A 13609-nucleotide genomic window follows, 5' to 3' on the forward strand; every position below is an offset into this window, starting at 1 on the left:
TGAGATTACTTTCCACCAAATGAAGAGATACAATGTTATTAAAAAGAAAGATGGATGCAGTCAATCTGATCATATGGCCTACATTTTCAGTTTAAAATTCAGATTTTGCTTTAAAAGTCAACTAATACAGCAAGAACATGTGTGATCCTGATGTAGCTGTAAAAGTGATCTATTTCGTGCTTTTTATGAAATCCCCAGCTTTGAAGACAAAGGAAACTTCTCCAGAACCAGCTTGAAACTTACACAAAGCATAAGTGTTGTTTTCCAAAATAACCACTAAAGTACAGTTGCTGCACCGCTGTGACGCCAAATTGCAGAGATGCTCGGGCCTCCTCCAGGAAGTTGACAGTGAAAACACCATTTGTCCTCCACAACACTTGTCTCAACTATAAGACACCTGGAGCTGAAGAACCAGTTAACTGTGAGGTTCCTTGTTCTTAAACTCAAAGACGAAATGTCTCACAGTCATAAAGGACTCCTTTACAGTATGGCAAGGAAGCAAATAGTATTGTATCACAACAGGATTATATCATCACAGAGTCCACAAGAGTCCACTTCTTCCTGGATTTCAAAAACATAATGTTAATCATCCTGCACAAAGATCTGAGGTATTTCCGGGGTTTTCTTCTGTTTGTCTTGTAAACGTGATGCATTTACCAAGAGTTTGACACTTCCTTCACAGGTCGTGCAGGTTACACAGGTTAAAATATCGGTTTGTGGGAGATCCAGCAGGATAAAAAGAGGTGTGAGTCGACAGAAGCCTCACAGCTCAACTACAGGACAGACCTACAGGACAGACCTACAGCCATGCAGCACTTCACAGCGAGCACCATCTTGTGTAAGTATGCATGTCTCTGATGATGATGATTATTGTTATTGTTATTATTATTATTATTAATAATAATAATCACAGACAAGTATATCATATTTAATTTGGGCAATAACAACTGACATGAATGGCACAGTGATGCCAGTGATTTGGTGTTCATGCAGGTAGAATTTTGCGACAATATGCTTCATTTCATGATACATTTTTTTAATAAAAGGATTCAAGCTTTGCAAACATGATTAAAAGCAGCATTTATTGTGTTTTCCAGTGCTGGCAGCAACATGTTCACTCATGACAACAGGTAATCGAACGTTACACAGGCTTTTTGTCTAGCTTCAGAGTGTGAATTCAACAGTGCAGATGAACATGTCCTGCCTTTGCAGCCGCCGCTGTCGCCAGAGTGACCACCTGTGGAAGCCCATTTAACGTCCATCACCTGAGATGTGGTACGAGCTTCTATGCTACACATGTTTAAATGACCTTCTTAGCTGCTTTTGCCGTGTCATTGTAGTGCCGTTCGTGGTTTTACAAGCATTACAATTGTGGCATTAAATAATTTGATAGAAATACACTGATTCTAAATAAAATACACACTCAGACCCTAGTTTAAAAAAATAAAAACAATGTTTTTTTCACAAGCCAGCCAAGTAAAAGTAATTTATTTAGTGCTTTTCATTGTATAAAATGTTATCTAAATGCTGATGTAATTCCTGCACACTGTAGTATCTATCCCCTGAGAAAAAAGTATCAAATAAGAGTGTCAAAGGTTTGTGCTCAGAAAACCTTCGCTGTCTATTTCAGAGAAGGGAGTGATCAGCGTGCAAGCTGCCCTGTACGGCCGCGCAGACACGGACACCTGCAGCGAGGGCAGGCCTGTAGGCCAATTGACCAACACAACCTGCTCGCAACCAGGCACGGAGGATCTTGTCAAGACGAGGTAGACACGTTCCTGTTCCGACCGGCGCTGTTGCTTCCAATGCAACAGCCTATCAGACCACATTCACGTTCAACAACAATTTTTAGCAGAACCAAAGTCCTTCGGGCAGTGAATGGTTCATTTGACAATAGAAAGGAAATTTGAATTGGAAAACAAATGAATGAAACAGTTATAATTTAACCCTTAATATTTATTGGTAATTAAGTGATTCTAAAAAAAATTATAGATCCAACAGAAAGGCCAATTGACCTATTATATTAAAAAAATGCTTGCAGGGACAAATAAAGTCCCGTGTAACAACTGCTCCCATTTATGTTCTACTCAGATGTGATGGCAAAAAAGAATGTGAGATCAACATAAGAGACGTGGCTACCCCTGATCCCTGTGTGGGCACCTTTAAGTACCTGGACACCAACTACACCTGTCTACCAGCAAGTCAGTCAACAGTAACACTGAAACAGCCCCATCGGTTGTAACTGTATGTTCCTCTAACCTCATTGGTTCTTTCGACAGTTCACGTTGTTGCCTGTGAGGGCTCGCTGGCCCATTTGTTCTGCGGTAAGACTTCATTATTCGTTTCACATTCACAGAACGTTACTCTGATCTCATTACTCTGCTTTCCTCCATCAGCTGAAGGACAGGTCATTTCTGTGTACGGTGCTGATTACGGCCGTCGGGACGAGACCACGTGCTCTTACAGGCGCTTCAGCTTTCAGACGAGGAACACCCTCTGCTCAGGCCCCACTAACAAAGTTGCAGAGCTGTACGCCTACAAAACTTGCTGGTTTCAGCACACGTGTGAGAAGAATCACAGTAAAACCTGGAATAAGTAACGTTACTGTTTATCCACAGGTGTAATGGAAAGAACAGGTGCACGTTCAGAGTTGGAAGCTCACTGTTTGGAGACCCCTGTAGGAACACCTATAAGTACCTGGAGCTGGCTTACGTCTGTGAATGTACGTTTTAGTGGTTTACACTTGAATCATTTGGTGTGATATGAGTCTAGATTTTGTCCTTGTAATATGCACTTGAACCACTAGTTGTCACTATTCTCCTCTAAACCTTTTTCTTCTTTTTCAGATCCTGTGATTGTTCCATACGAGCATTACTCTCCAGAATGAAACTACAGCCATTTCTGCAAGCTTATGCTTTCAATAAGGACAAAACAACAAACCAAGACATACAAAAAAAATCAATTCAAACTGAAAATGACATACTGCATACAACACATGATTCCATTTGATTAGAATTTGGTGATGAAGATTGATTTTCTTTCTTTCTGGGGGTTGTATTTAAAAATTAAATTTTACAATTAAAATGCAGCAAATGACATTGATTTCTCAGTTTTTCCCTTATAAATATCTCCAAACTGGGGCTTTACTGGTTTAGGTAACCCAACAAGCAGCAGCCTTACACAGCTGTCTTTCCTGTCTAAAGACTGGAACCCATCTTAAGGAAGGAGGCAAATAGAACAAACATAAGGTGTCAAAAGGTGTATTCCACCACTCCATGTTTTTATGCCATGGAATCCCAAATACTTCAGAAGACAATAAAAGCAAAGAGGTGTCATTTTAATAACCAGTTCAGGCTTTATTGGTTACTACTTCAATGATACAGTCCTTTAGGTATTTTACTTAGATACAGATCTTAAGTTAACCACTTTAGTCTGGTGTTACATGGTTAAAGCAAAAACATTCTTAGAAGTACTGATGAATGAGATTAAATGGTGATTTTTGCATCCTCGCTACCAAATAACGGTCAAGTTGTCGATGTCTTTGTTGAGGTCGGTCTTTGACGGGTAGACGACCTTAAGGTTCCCGTCGTGGTCGACCGTTCGGACCTGCTGCACGATGAGCTCGCTGGACATCTCGCGGGGGCCAGACGGCTCTTGCGGGCTCCCCTCTTCCCCATCTGAGCTCACTTCTTCCTGATGTTCTACTGTGAACTTGTTCAACTCTGCCATTTTCTGTGATTAAAACAGGAAGCGACATTGCTTGTTTTATGCAGGAGAAACACCAATTAAAGATGGTAAAAAGGAGAAATTGTTTTAAAAGACATCACATAAAAATCTGGGTATTAAGAACTTGGGCTCATCCAGGATCAAAAACTCACTTAACTAACAGGAGGCCAGATCGATAAGTACTTTAAAAAAGTAGTCAGGACAATTTTAGATCAGTGGTAAAATGGTGGAGCTAGGCCAGCGGGGGGTTGATGTAGGCTGTTGACACCTGTACGAAACCTCGCTGCTAGACAAAAAGCTGTGACTTCATTTAAAAGCTTACTGCAACCAGCTCGTCCATCACGTCTTTACACGTCTGCAGGCTGGTGGCACTTGTCACTTCCAAGAGCAGCTCCTTGGTCGTCTTTTTGATCTGTGAGGTACAATCGGCCGTGAGTTTAACCACTGCAACCTTAAAATGACACGACTTTGTCTTCAGTTTATATCAAGATGACGTGCACCTTGGTTTTCTCACTGTTTGATCTTATATCCCCCCCAATCATTCTAGATTTATGAAGCATTAAACTGTTGGTTTTAATATTTGGAATTCCTACTATTTTCTGCCAGTCAACATTTATGCATCATGTCTTTGACCTGTCGATGATAGCAGAATTGGCTGACAGTCTGCTGCTTCAAGTGTCCTATCATCCATCTTCATGCAACCTGAGGACACAACACATTTTTGTCGATGCAACATGTTTTAAGGTTTTGTCTGGGGCTTCTTCCTACGTCATTCAAATAAAACTTGATGATCTAACAGTTTTGTTTGCCTTAGAGTCTTCCTCTTTCCTCATTGTTTCCTCTTTGTATAAAACCACAGCTGCAGGAAATGATTATCTCTGGCTTTAACAAAAAAATATATCTGAACAGGCATCTTTTGTTTTTTTTACATCTGTATTAATATAATGTGCGTAGACAGAATAAAAGTCATACCTAAGGGTTATAACCATAATAAATGTACAATGTGAGGTTAAAGAGAATGATTGCCTTTATAAAGCAGAAGTTCAAAGGAAACAAATGGTAATGCTGAAGCTGCCTAAAGATGTATTTAGTTATGTTAAAATAAAAATCCATGAAAATATTCTGTCACCAGGCTACGCTCAGTACCCCAGAGTGACAAAATGAAAGCAGAATTTTAGATCTTTGTGCATTATAAAAACAAACCCTGGAGGATTTAATGGACCTCAGACGTCCACTTAGCTGTAGCACCTTTGCAGCAGTTGCAGCCTCAAGTCTTCTTGGGGGATGGGGGTGTCAAAGGCAATGATCTCCTGGATTCAGGGAGATCCTCTGCAGCTCTGCTCAAGCTTCATCGGGTCCAACAGACATTTTCTGAGCTCTCCACAGAGTTTGAGTAGGTTAAAGTCTGGGTTCCTGCTGGTCCACGTTCAGAGGACTGCTGTTCTTAAGGTTGTTGTCTTGTTGACAGCAGTGACCCAGTCTGATCCCTTCCAACCCAGTCTAACCCAGTCAGCACAGAATCAAGTTTTCATAAAAAACTCCAAGCAGCTTTTCAGCAACGCTGACCTACTGCCATGAACCAGCTCAGGGCTCAGACAAAGTAGGGAGAACACACAGGATGGATTTTTTAGAACAAAGGGAATTTATTGATTGATCATGCAAAACAACAAACCAAAGCAGAACACCCAAGCAGTCCTGGAGGGAGCCAAGCAAGAGAGTGACTGCCCAGACTGTGGAGCATTTATAGCCCTCACAGCTGATCAGTCCAGGTGAGCTGGATCGCCACTTAGCAGCAGTTGGCCCACCCACTGCCTGCAGAAGGGAGGAGACAACAGAGAGGCAGGCAGAGAAGACACAGCCAGGGTTGTCACACTACATATGTAGACATAGATGCTAAATGGACTGGTGGTACTGGGACACAGAAGATAAATGGATGGGTGATTGAAGATAAAAAAGACTATTAATAATGGAACATAGAGGTTCAATAGACTTATACGACTAATCACCAACAGATCAAAACCTCTAAGACAAAGGAAATTGTTATTCTGGACTTTGGGGAGGCTCCGACCAAGACCGCAACCATTCCTGTTAGGGGGAGCTGAGGTGGAGGCTGTGGGCCCTTACAAATACCTCGGGCTATGGTTGGACAATAAACTGGACTGGAAAACACACACTAGCCACCTGGTGCCTACCTCTGTGGTCGGCATGAAGCTGGACTGAAGGTGGCAGAGAGGAAGACTCTGGAAGATTGCTGGGTATTATGGACAATGCCAGCAACCCCCTGCACATCGTCATCAGCAACCAGAGGAGCCTGTTCATTGAAAGCCTGCTCCCTCCCAAGTGTCGGACCAACAGGCTCAAGAACTCATGTCCATCATGCCATCGCACTCTACAACTCCTCACTTGGGGGGAGGAACACATACGGTATGAGGACATAGAGTACAGAAGACAGTAGGGAAGGAGGGCAGCCATTTTACACCTGTACACACAGAAATGGACACTTGGTGCAATATATTTGGTGCAGTAACCTCATTCTCATCCATAGTGCAATAACTTAACCATATTTTCTGTGCTTCCTGTTTCTCTTTCTATTTGCTTGCTATTCTTTCTAACATGCTGCTGGAATTTTTAAATTTCACAAAGGGATCAGTAAATTTGAGTTGAAGAGGTTAAACGGACTGGTGTTACTGAAACACAGTAACAGTAAAAGACTGGTTGTAGCAGAACATTTAATAAGATGACAAAAATGGAACATTTATAAATGAGAGTGAATGATCATCTAATGACACATTTTCCTCAGTAAACTGTCGTGCAGTAAATGCTGTTACTGTATAAATATAGATCTAATAATAATGTGTGTCTAGAATTTGGAGGCACTTTCCTGGACTCCTCTGTTCCTCCTCTTCAGTCTAGGGGAATTTTGGACATGTGCTCCCACCCTTAAATCTCTCTGATGCTTGTTGAGTCGAATATGTCAAACCAGTTGGCAACAGTGTTAGAACGATAGCTGTCATTGTCGTGGTTGTCAACGAGTGACAGATACAGAATCAGCAGAATAAAAAGAATAGAAAATAGAATGTTTGCAGTAGAATTAGTAACAGAACCTGTTCATAAAGGTGTGCTGTCCCTCGTTCTATCTGCTTCAACGCCTCTGCTCGCTCTTAATCCCAGTCACATTCTGCTGATTGTTGATGTTCACACTGTAACAGACAGACAAGGAACATTTATACATGCTACAGAAATGAGGACACCTGAATGAAAAAACATATATGGCTTTTGACAGCCTCTGATTGTAAAGTGAGATTATTTTCCCACAAATAATCAATCACCAGAGTTTAAACTCTGAACTCTCAGATGAGATTACTTTCCACCAAATGAAGAGATACAATGTTATTAAAAAGAAAGATGGATGCAGTCAATCTGATCATATGGCCTACATTTTCAGTTTAAAATTCAGATTTTGCTTTAAAAGTCAACTAATACAGCAAGAACATGTGTGATCCTGATGTAGCTGTAAAAGTGATCTATTTCGTGCTTTTTATGAAATCCCCAGCTTTGAAGACAAAGGAAACTTCTCCAGAACCAGCTTGAAACTTACACAAAGCATAAGTGTTGTTTTCCAAAATAACCACTAAAGTACAGTTGCTGCACCGCTGTGACGCCAAATTGCAGAGATGCTCGGGCCTCCTCCAGGAAGTTGACAGTGAAAACACCATTTGTCCTCCACAACACTTGTCTCAACTATAAGACACCTGGAGCTGAAGAACCAGTTAACTGTGAGGTTCCTTGTTCTTAAACTCAAAGACGAAATGTCTCACAGTCATAAAGGACTCCTTTACAGTATGGCAAGGAAGCAAATAGTATTGTATCACAACAGGATTATATCATCACAGAGTCCACAAGAGTCCACTTCTTCCTGGATTTCAAAAACATAATGTTAATCATCCTGCACAAAGATCTGAGGTATTTCCGGGGTTTTCTTCTGTTTGTCTTGTAAACGTGATGCATTTACCAAGAGTTTGACACTTCCTTCACAGGTCGTGCAGGTTACACAGGTTAAAATATCGGTTTGTGGGAGATCCAGCAGGATAAAAAGAGGTGTGAGTCGACAGAAGCCTCACAGCTCAACTACAGGACAGACCTACAGGACAGACCTACAGCCATGCAGCACTTCACAGCGAGCACCATCTTGTGTAAGTATGCATGTCTCTGATGATGATGATTATTGTTATTGTTATTATTATTATTATTATTAATAATAATAATCACAGACAAGTATATCATATTTAATTTGGGCAATAACAACTGACATGAATGGCACAGTGATGCCAGTGATTTGGTGTTCATGCAGGTAGAATTTTGCGACAATATGCTTCATTTCATGATACATTTTTTTAATAAAAGGATTCAAGCTTTGCAAACATGATTAAAAGCAGCATTTATTGTGTTTTCCAGTGCTGGCAGCAACATGTTCACTCATGACAACAGGTAATCGAACGTTACACAGGCTTTTTGTCTAGCTTCAGAGTGTGAATTCAACAGTGCAGATGAACATGTCCTGCCTTTGCAGCCGCCGCTGTCGCCAGAGTGACCACCTGTGGAAGCCCATTTAACGTCCATCACCTGAGATGTGGTACGAGCTTCTATGCTACACATGTTTAAATGACCTTCTTAGCTGCTTTTGCCGTGTCATTGTAGTGCCGTTCGTGGTTTTACAAGCATTACAATTGTGGCATTAAATAATTTGATAGAAATACACTGATTCTAAATAAAATACACACTCAGACCCTAGTTTAAAAAAATAAAAACAATGTTTTTTTCACAAGCCAGCCAAGTAAAAGTAATTTATTTAGTGCTTTTCATTGTATAAAATGTTATCTAAATGCTGATGTAATTCCTGCACACTGTAGTATCTATCCCTGAGAAAAAAGTATCAAATAAGAGTGTCAAAGGTTTGTGCTCAGAAAACCTTCGCTGTCTATTTCAGAGAAGGGAGTGATCAGCGTGCAAGCTGCCCTGTACGGCCGCGCAGACACGGACACCTGCAGCGAGGGCAGGCCTGTAGGCCAATTGACCAACACAACCTGCTCGCAACCAGGCACGGAGGATCTTGTCAAGACGAGGTAGACACGTTCCTGTTCCGACCGGCGCTGTTGCTTCCAATGCAACAGCCTATCAGACCACATTCACGTTCAACAACAATTTTTAGCAGAACCAAAGTCCTTCGGGCAGTGAATGGTTCATTTGACAATAGAAAGGAAATTTGAATTGGAAAACAAATGAATGAAACAGTTATAATTTAACCCTTAATATTTATTGGTAATTAAGTGATTCTAAAAAAAATTATAGATCCAACAGAAAGGCCAATTGACCTATTATATTAAAAAAATGCTTGCAGGGACAAATAAAGTCCCGTGTAACAACTGCTCCCATTTATGTTCTACTCAGATGTGATGGCAAAAAAGAATGTGAGATCAACATAAGAGACGTGGCTACCCCTGATCCCTGTGTGGGCACCTTTAAGTACCTGGACACCAACTACACCTGTCTACCAGCAAGTCAGTCAACAGTAACACTGAAACAGCCCCATCGGTTGTAACTGTATGTTCCTCTAACCTCATTGGTTCTTTCGACAGTTCACGTTGTTGCCTGTGAGGGCTCGCTGGCCCATTTGTTCTGCGGTAAGACTTCATTATTCGTTTCACATTCACAGAACGTTACTCTGATCTCATTACTCTGCTTTCCTCCATCAGCTGAAGGACAGGTCATTTCTGTGTACGGTGCTGATTACGGCCGTCGGGACGAGACCACGTGCTCTTACAGGCGCTTCAGCTTTCAGACGAGGAACACCCTCTGCTCAGGCCCCACTAACAAAGTTGCAGAGCTGTACGCCTACAAAACTTGCTGGTTTCAGCACACGTGTGAGAAGAATCACAGTAAAACCTGGAATAAGTAACGTTACTGTTTATCCACAGGTGTAATGGAAAGAACAGGTGCACGTTCAGAGTTGGAAGCTCACTGTTTGGAGACCCCTGTAGGAACACCTATAAGTACCTGGAGCTGGCTTACGTCTGTGAATGTACGTTTTAGTGGTTTACACTTGAATCATTTGGTGTGATATGAGTCTAGATTTTGTCCTTGTAATATGCACTTGAACCACTAGTTGTCACTATTCTCCTCTAAACCTTTTTCTTCTTTTTCAGATCCTGTGATTGTTCCATACGAGCATTACTCTCCAGAATGAAACTACAGCCATTTCTGCAAGCTTATGCTTTCAATAAGGACAAAACAACAAACCAAGACATACAAAAAAAATCAATTCAAACTGAAAATGACATACTGCATACAACACATGATTCCATTTGATTAGAATTTGGTGATGAAGATTGATTTTCTTTCTTTCTGGGGGTTGTATTTAAAAATTAAATTTTACAATTAAAATGCAGCAAATGACATTGATTTCTCAGTTTTTCCCTTATAAATATCTCCAAACTGGGGCTTTACTGGTTTAGGTAACCCAACAAGCAGCAGCCTTACACAGCTGTCTTTCCTGTCTAAAGACTGGAACCCATCTTAAGGAAGGAGGCAAATAGAACAAACATAAGGTGTCAAAAGGTGTATTCCACCACTCCATGTTTTTATGCCATGGAATCCCAAATACTTCAGAAGACAATAAAAGCAAAGAGGTGTCATTTTAATAACCAGTTCAGGCTTTATTGGTTACTACTTCAATGATACAGTCCTTTAGGTATTTTACTTAGATACAGATCTTAAGTTAACCACTTTAGTCTGGTGTTACATGGTTAAAGCAAAAACATTCTTAGAAGTACTGATGAATGAGATTAAATGGTGATTTTTGCATCCTCGCTACCAAATAACGGTCAAGTTGTCGATGTCTTTGTTGAGGTCGGTCTTTGACGGGTAGACGACCTTAAGGTTCCCGTCGTGGTCGACCGTTCGGACCTGCTGCACGATGAGCTCGCTGGACATCTCGCGGGGGCCAGACGGCTCTTGCGGGCTCCCCTCTTCCCCATCTGAGCTCACTTCTTCCTGATGTTCTACTGTGAACTTGTTCAACTCTGCCATTTTCTGTGATTAAAACAGGAAGCGACATTGCTTGTTTTATGCAGGAGAAACACCAATTAAAGATGGTAAAAGGAGAAATTGTTTTAAAAGACATCACATAAAAATCTGGGTATTAAGAACTTGGGCTCATCCAGGATCAAAAACTCACTTAACTAACAGGAGGCCAGATCGATAAGTACTTTAAAAAAGTAGTCAGGACAATTTTAGATCAGTGGTAAATGGTGGAGCTAGGCCAGCGGGGGGTTGATGTAGGCTGTTGACACCTGTACGAAACCTCGCTGCTAGACAAAAAAGCTGTGACTTCATTTAAAAGCTTACTGCAACCAGCTCGTCCATCACGTCTTTACACGTCTGCAGGCTGGTGGCACTTGTCACTTCCAAGAGCAGCTCCTTGGTCGTCTTTTTGATCTGTGAGGTACAATCGGCCGTGAGTTTAACCACTGCAACCTTAAAATGACACGACTTTGTCTTCAGTTTATATCAAGATGACGTGCACCTTGGTTTTCTCACTGTTTGATCTTATATCCCCCCCAATCATTCTAGATTTATGAAGCATTAAACTGTTGGTTTTAATATTTGGAATTCCTACTATTTTCTGCCAGTCAACATTTATGCATCATGTCTTTGACCTGTCGATGATAGCAGAATTGGCTGACAGTCTGCTGCTTCAAGTGTCCTATCATCCATCTTCATGCAACCTGAGGACACAACACATTTTTTGTCGATGCAACATGTTTTAAGGTTTTGTCTGGGGCTTCTTCCTACGTCATTCAAATAAAACTTGATGATCTAACAGTTTTGTTTGCCTTAGAGTCTTCCTCTTTCCTCATTGTTTCCTCTTTGTATAAAACCACAGCTGCAGGAAATGATTATCTCTGGCTTTAACAAAAAAATATATCTGAACAGGCATCTTTTGTTTTTTTTACATCTGTATTAATATAATGTGCGTAGACAGAATAAAAGTCATACCTAAGGGTTATAACCATAATAAATGTACAATGTGAGGTTAAAGAGAATGATTGCCTTTATAAAGCAGAAGTTCAAAGGAAACAAATGGTAATGCTGAAGCTGCCTAAAGATGTATTTAGTTATGTTAAAATAAAAATCCATGAAAATATTCTGTCACCAGGCTACGCTCAGTACCCCAGAGTGACAAAATGAAAGCAGAATTTTAGATCTTTGTGCATTATAAAAACAAACCCTGGAGGATTTAATGGACCTCAGACGTCCACTTAGCTGTAGCACCTTTGCAGCAGTTGCAGCCTCAAGTCTTCTTGGGGGATGGGGGTGTCAAAGGCAATGATCTCCTGGATTCAGGGAGATCCTCTGCAGCTCTGCTCAAGCTTCATCGGGTCCAACAGACATTTTCTGAGCTCTCCACAGAGTTTGAGTAGGTTAAAGTCTGGGTTCCTGCTGGTCCACGTTCAGAGGACTGCTGTTCTTAAGGTTGTTGTCTTGTTGACAGCAGTGACCCAGTCTGATCCCTTCCAACCCAGTCTAACCCAGTCAGCACAGAATCAAGTTTTCATAAAAAACTCCAAGCAGCTTTTCAGCAACGCTGACCTACTGCCATGAACCAGCTCAGGGCTCAGACAAAGTAGGGAGAACACACAGGATGGATTTTTTAGAACAAAGGGAATTTATTGATTGATCATGCAAAACAACAAACCAAAGCAGAACACCCAAGCAGTCCTGGAGGGAGCCAAGCAAGAGAGTGACTGCCCAGACTGTGGAGCATTTATAGCCCTCACAGCTGATCAGTCCAGGTGAGCTGGATCGCCACTTAGCAGCAGTTGGCCCACCCACTGCCTGCAGAAGGGAGGAGACAACAGAGAGGCAGGCAGAGAAGACACAGCCAGGGTTGTCACACTACATATGTAGACATAGATGCTAAATGGACTGGTGGTACTGGGACACAGAAGATAAATGGATGGGTGATTGAAGATAAAAAAGACTATTAATAATGGAACATAGAGGTTCAATAGACTTATACGACTAATCACCAACAGATCAAAACCTCTAAGACAAAGGAAATTGTTATTCTGGACTTTGGGGAGGCTCCGACCAAGACCGCAACCATTCCTGTTAGGGGGAGCTGAGGTGGAGGCTGTGGGCCCTTACAAATACCTCGGGCTATGGTTGGACAATAAACTGGACTGGAAAACACACACTAGCCACCTGGTGCCTACCTCTGTGGTCGGCATGAAGCTGGACTGAAGGTGGCAGAGAGGAAGACTCTGGAAGATTGCTGGGTATTATGGACAATGCCAGCAACCCCCTGCACATCGTCATCAGCAACCAGAGGAGCCTGTTCATTGAAAGCCTGCTCCCTCCCAAGTGTCGGACCAACAGGCTCAAGAACTCATGTCCATCATGCCATCGCACTCTACAACTCCTCACTTGGGGGGAGGAACACATACGGTATGAGGACATAGAGTACAGAAGACAGTAGGGAAGGAGGGCAGCCATTTTACACCTGTACACACAGAAATGGACACTTGGTGCAATATATTTGGTGCAGTAACCTCATTCTCATCCATAGTGCAATAACTTAACCATATTTTCTGTGCTTCCTGTTTCTCTTTCTATTTGCTTGCTATTCTTTCTAACATGCTGCTGGAATTTTTAAATTTCACAAAGGGATCAGTAAATTTGAGTTGAAGAGGTTAAACGGACTGGTGTTACTGAAACACAGTAACAGTAAAAGACTGGTTGTAGCAGAACATTTAATAAGATGACAAAAATGGAACATTTATAAATGAGAGTGAATGATCATCTAATGACACATTTTCCTCAG

At 41.5% G+C, this 13609-nt stretch overlaps 3 protein-coding genes and 1 long non-coding RNA gene across 5 annotated transcripts; 1 reads left to right on the plus strand and 3 right to left on the minus strand.

Moving 5' to 3' along the window:
- The first annotated feature begins 684 nt into the window (after positions 1-684).
- Positions 685-10179, plus strand: LOC105419118 (rhamnose-binding lectin-like). The gene is made up of 18 exons (XM_029833378.1): positions 685-838; positions 1098-1130; positions 1213-1275; positions 1631-1766; positions 2092-2201; positions 2280-2324; positions 2397-2529; positions 2619-2722; positions 2847-2885; positions 7788-7919; positions 8182-8214; positions 8297-8359; positions 8714-8849; positions 9175-9284; positions 9363-9407; positions 9480-9612; positions 9702-9805; positions 9930-10179. Exons 1-18 carry the CDS (start codon positions 808-810, stop codon positions 9968-9970), a joined length of 1491 nt encoding a protein of 496 aa, XP_029689238.1. The 5' UTR covers positions 685-807; the 3' UTR covers positions 9971-10179.
- LOC115249058 (leucine-rich repeat-containing protein 47-like) lies at positions 3333-5342 on the minus strand. 2 transcript variants are annotated; one of them, XM_029833288.1, is made up of 4 exons: positions 4975-5342; positions 4360-4428; positions 4049-4138; positions 3333-3732 (listed from the first exon to the last, which is right to left on the minus strand). In XM_029833288.1, the coding sequence occupies exons 2-4, from the start codon at positions 4411-4413 to the stop codon at positions 3511-3513; spliced, it is 366 nt and encodes a 121-aa protein (XP_029689148.1). In that variant the 5' UTR covers positions 4414-4428; positions 4975-5342; the 3' UTR covers positions 3333-3510. The 2 variants fall into 2 exon arrangements, with proteins under 2 accessions (XP_029689148.1, XP_029689149.1); XM_029833289.1 differs by lacking the exon at positions 4975-5342 and adding an exon at positions 4930-4946.
- Positions 10180-10415: 236 nt separating the features above from the next.
- Positions 10416-11320, minus strand: LOC115249062 (leucine-rich repeat-containing protein 47-like). Its single transcript, XM_029833296.1, has 3 exons — positions 11309-11320; positions 11131-11220; positions 10416-10815 (listed from the first exon to the last, which is right to left on the minus strand). The coding sequence occupies exons 2-3, from the start codon at positions 11146-11148 to the stop codon at positions 10594-10596; spliced, it is 240 nt and encodes a 79-aa protein (XP_029689156.1). The 5' UTR covers positions 11149-11220; positions 11309-11320; the 3' UTR covers positions 10416-10593.
- A 2-nt stretch (positions 11321-11322) lies between these two features.
- On the minus strand, positions 11323-12481 carry LOC115249068 (uncharacterized). Its single transcript, XR_003887776.1, has 2 exons — positions 12058-12481; positions 11323-11510 (listed from the first exon to the last, which is right to left on the minus strand). It is a non-coding gene; the product is annotated as an uncharacterized lncRNA (long non-coding RNA).
- Between the last annotated feature and the right edge of the window lie 1128 nt (positions 12482-13609).

This window comes from Takifugu rubripes, chromosome 3, assembly GCF_901000725.2.
Source record: "Takifugu rubripes chromosome 3, fTakRub1.2, whole genome shotgun sequence".
Lineage (NCBI taxonomy): Eukaryota > Metazoa > Chordata > Actinopteri > Tetraodontiformes > Tetraodontidae > Takifugu > Takifugu rubripes.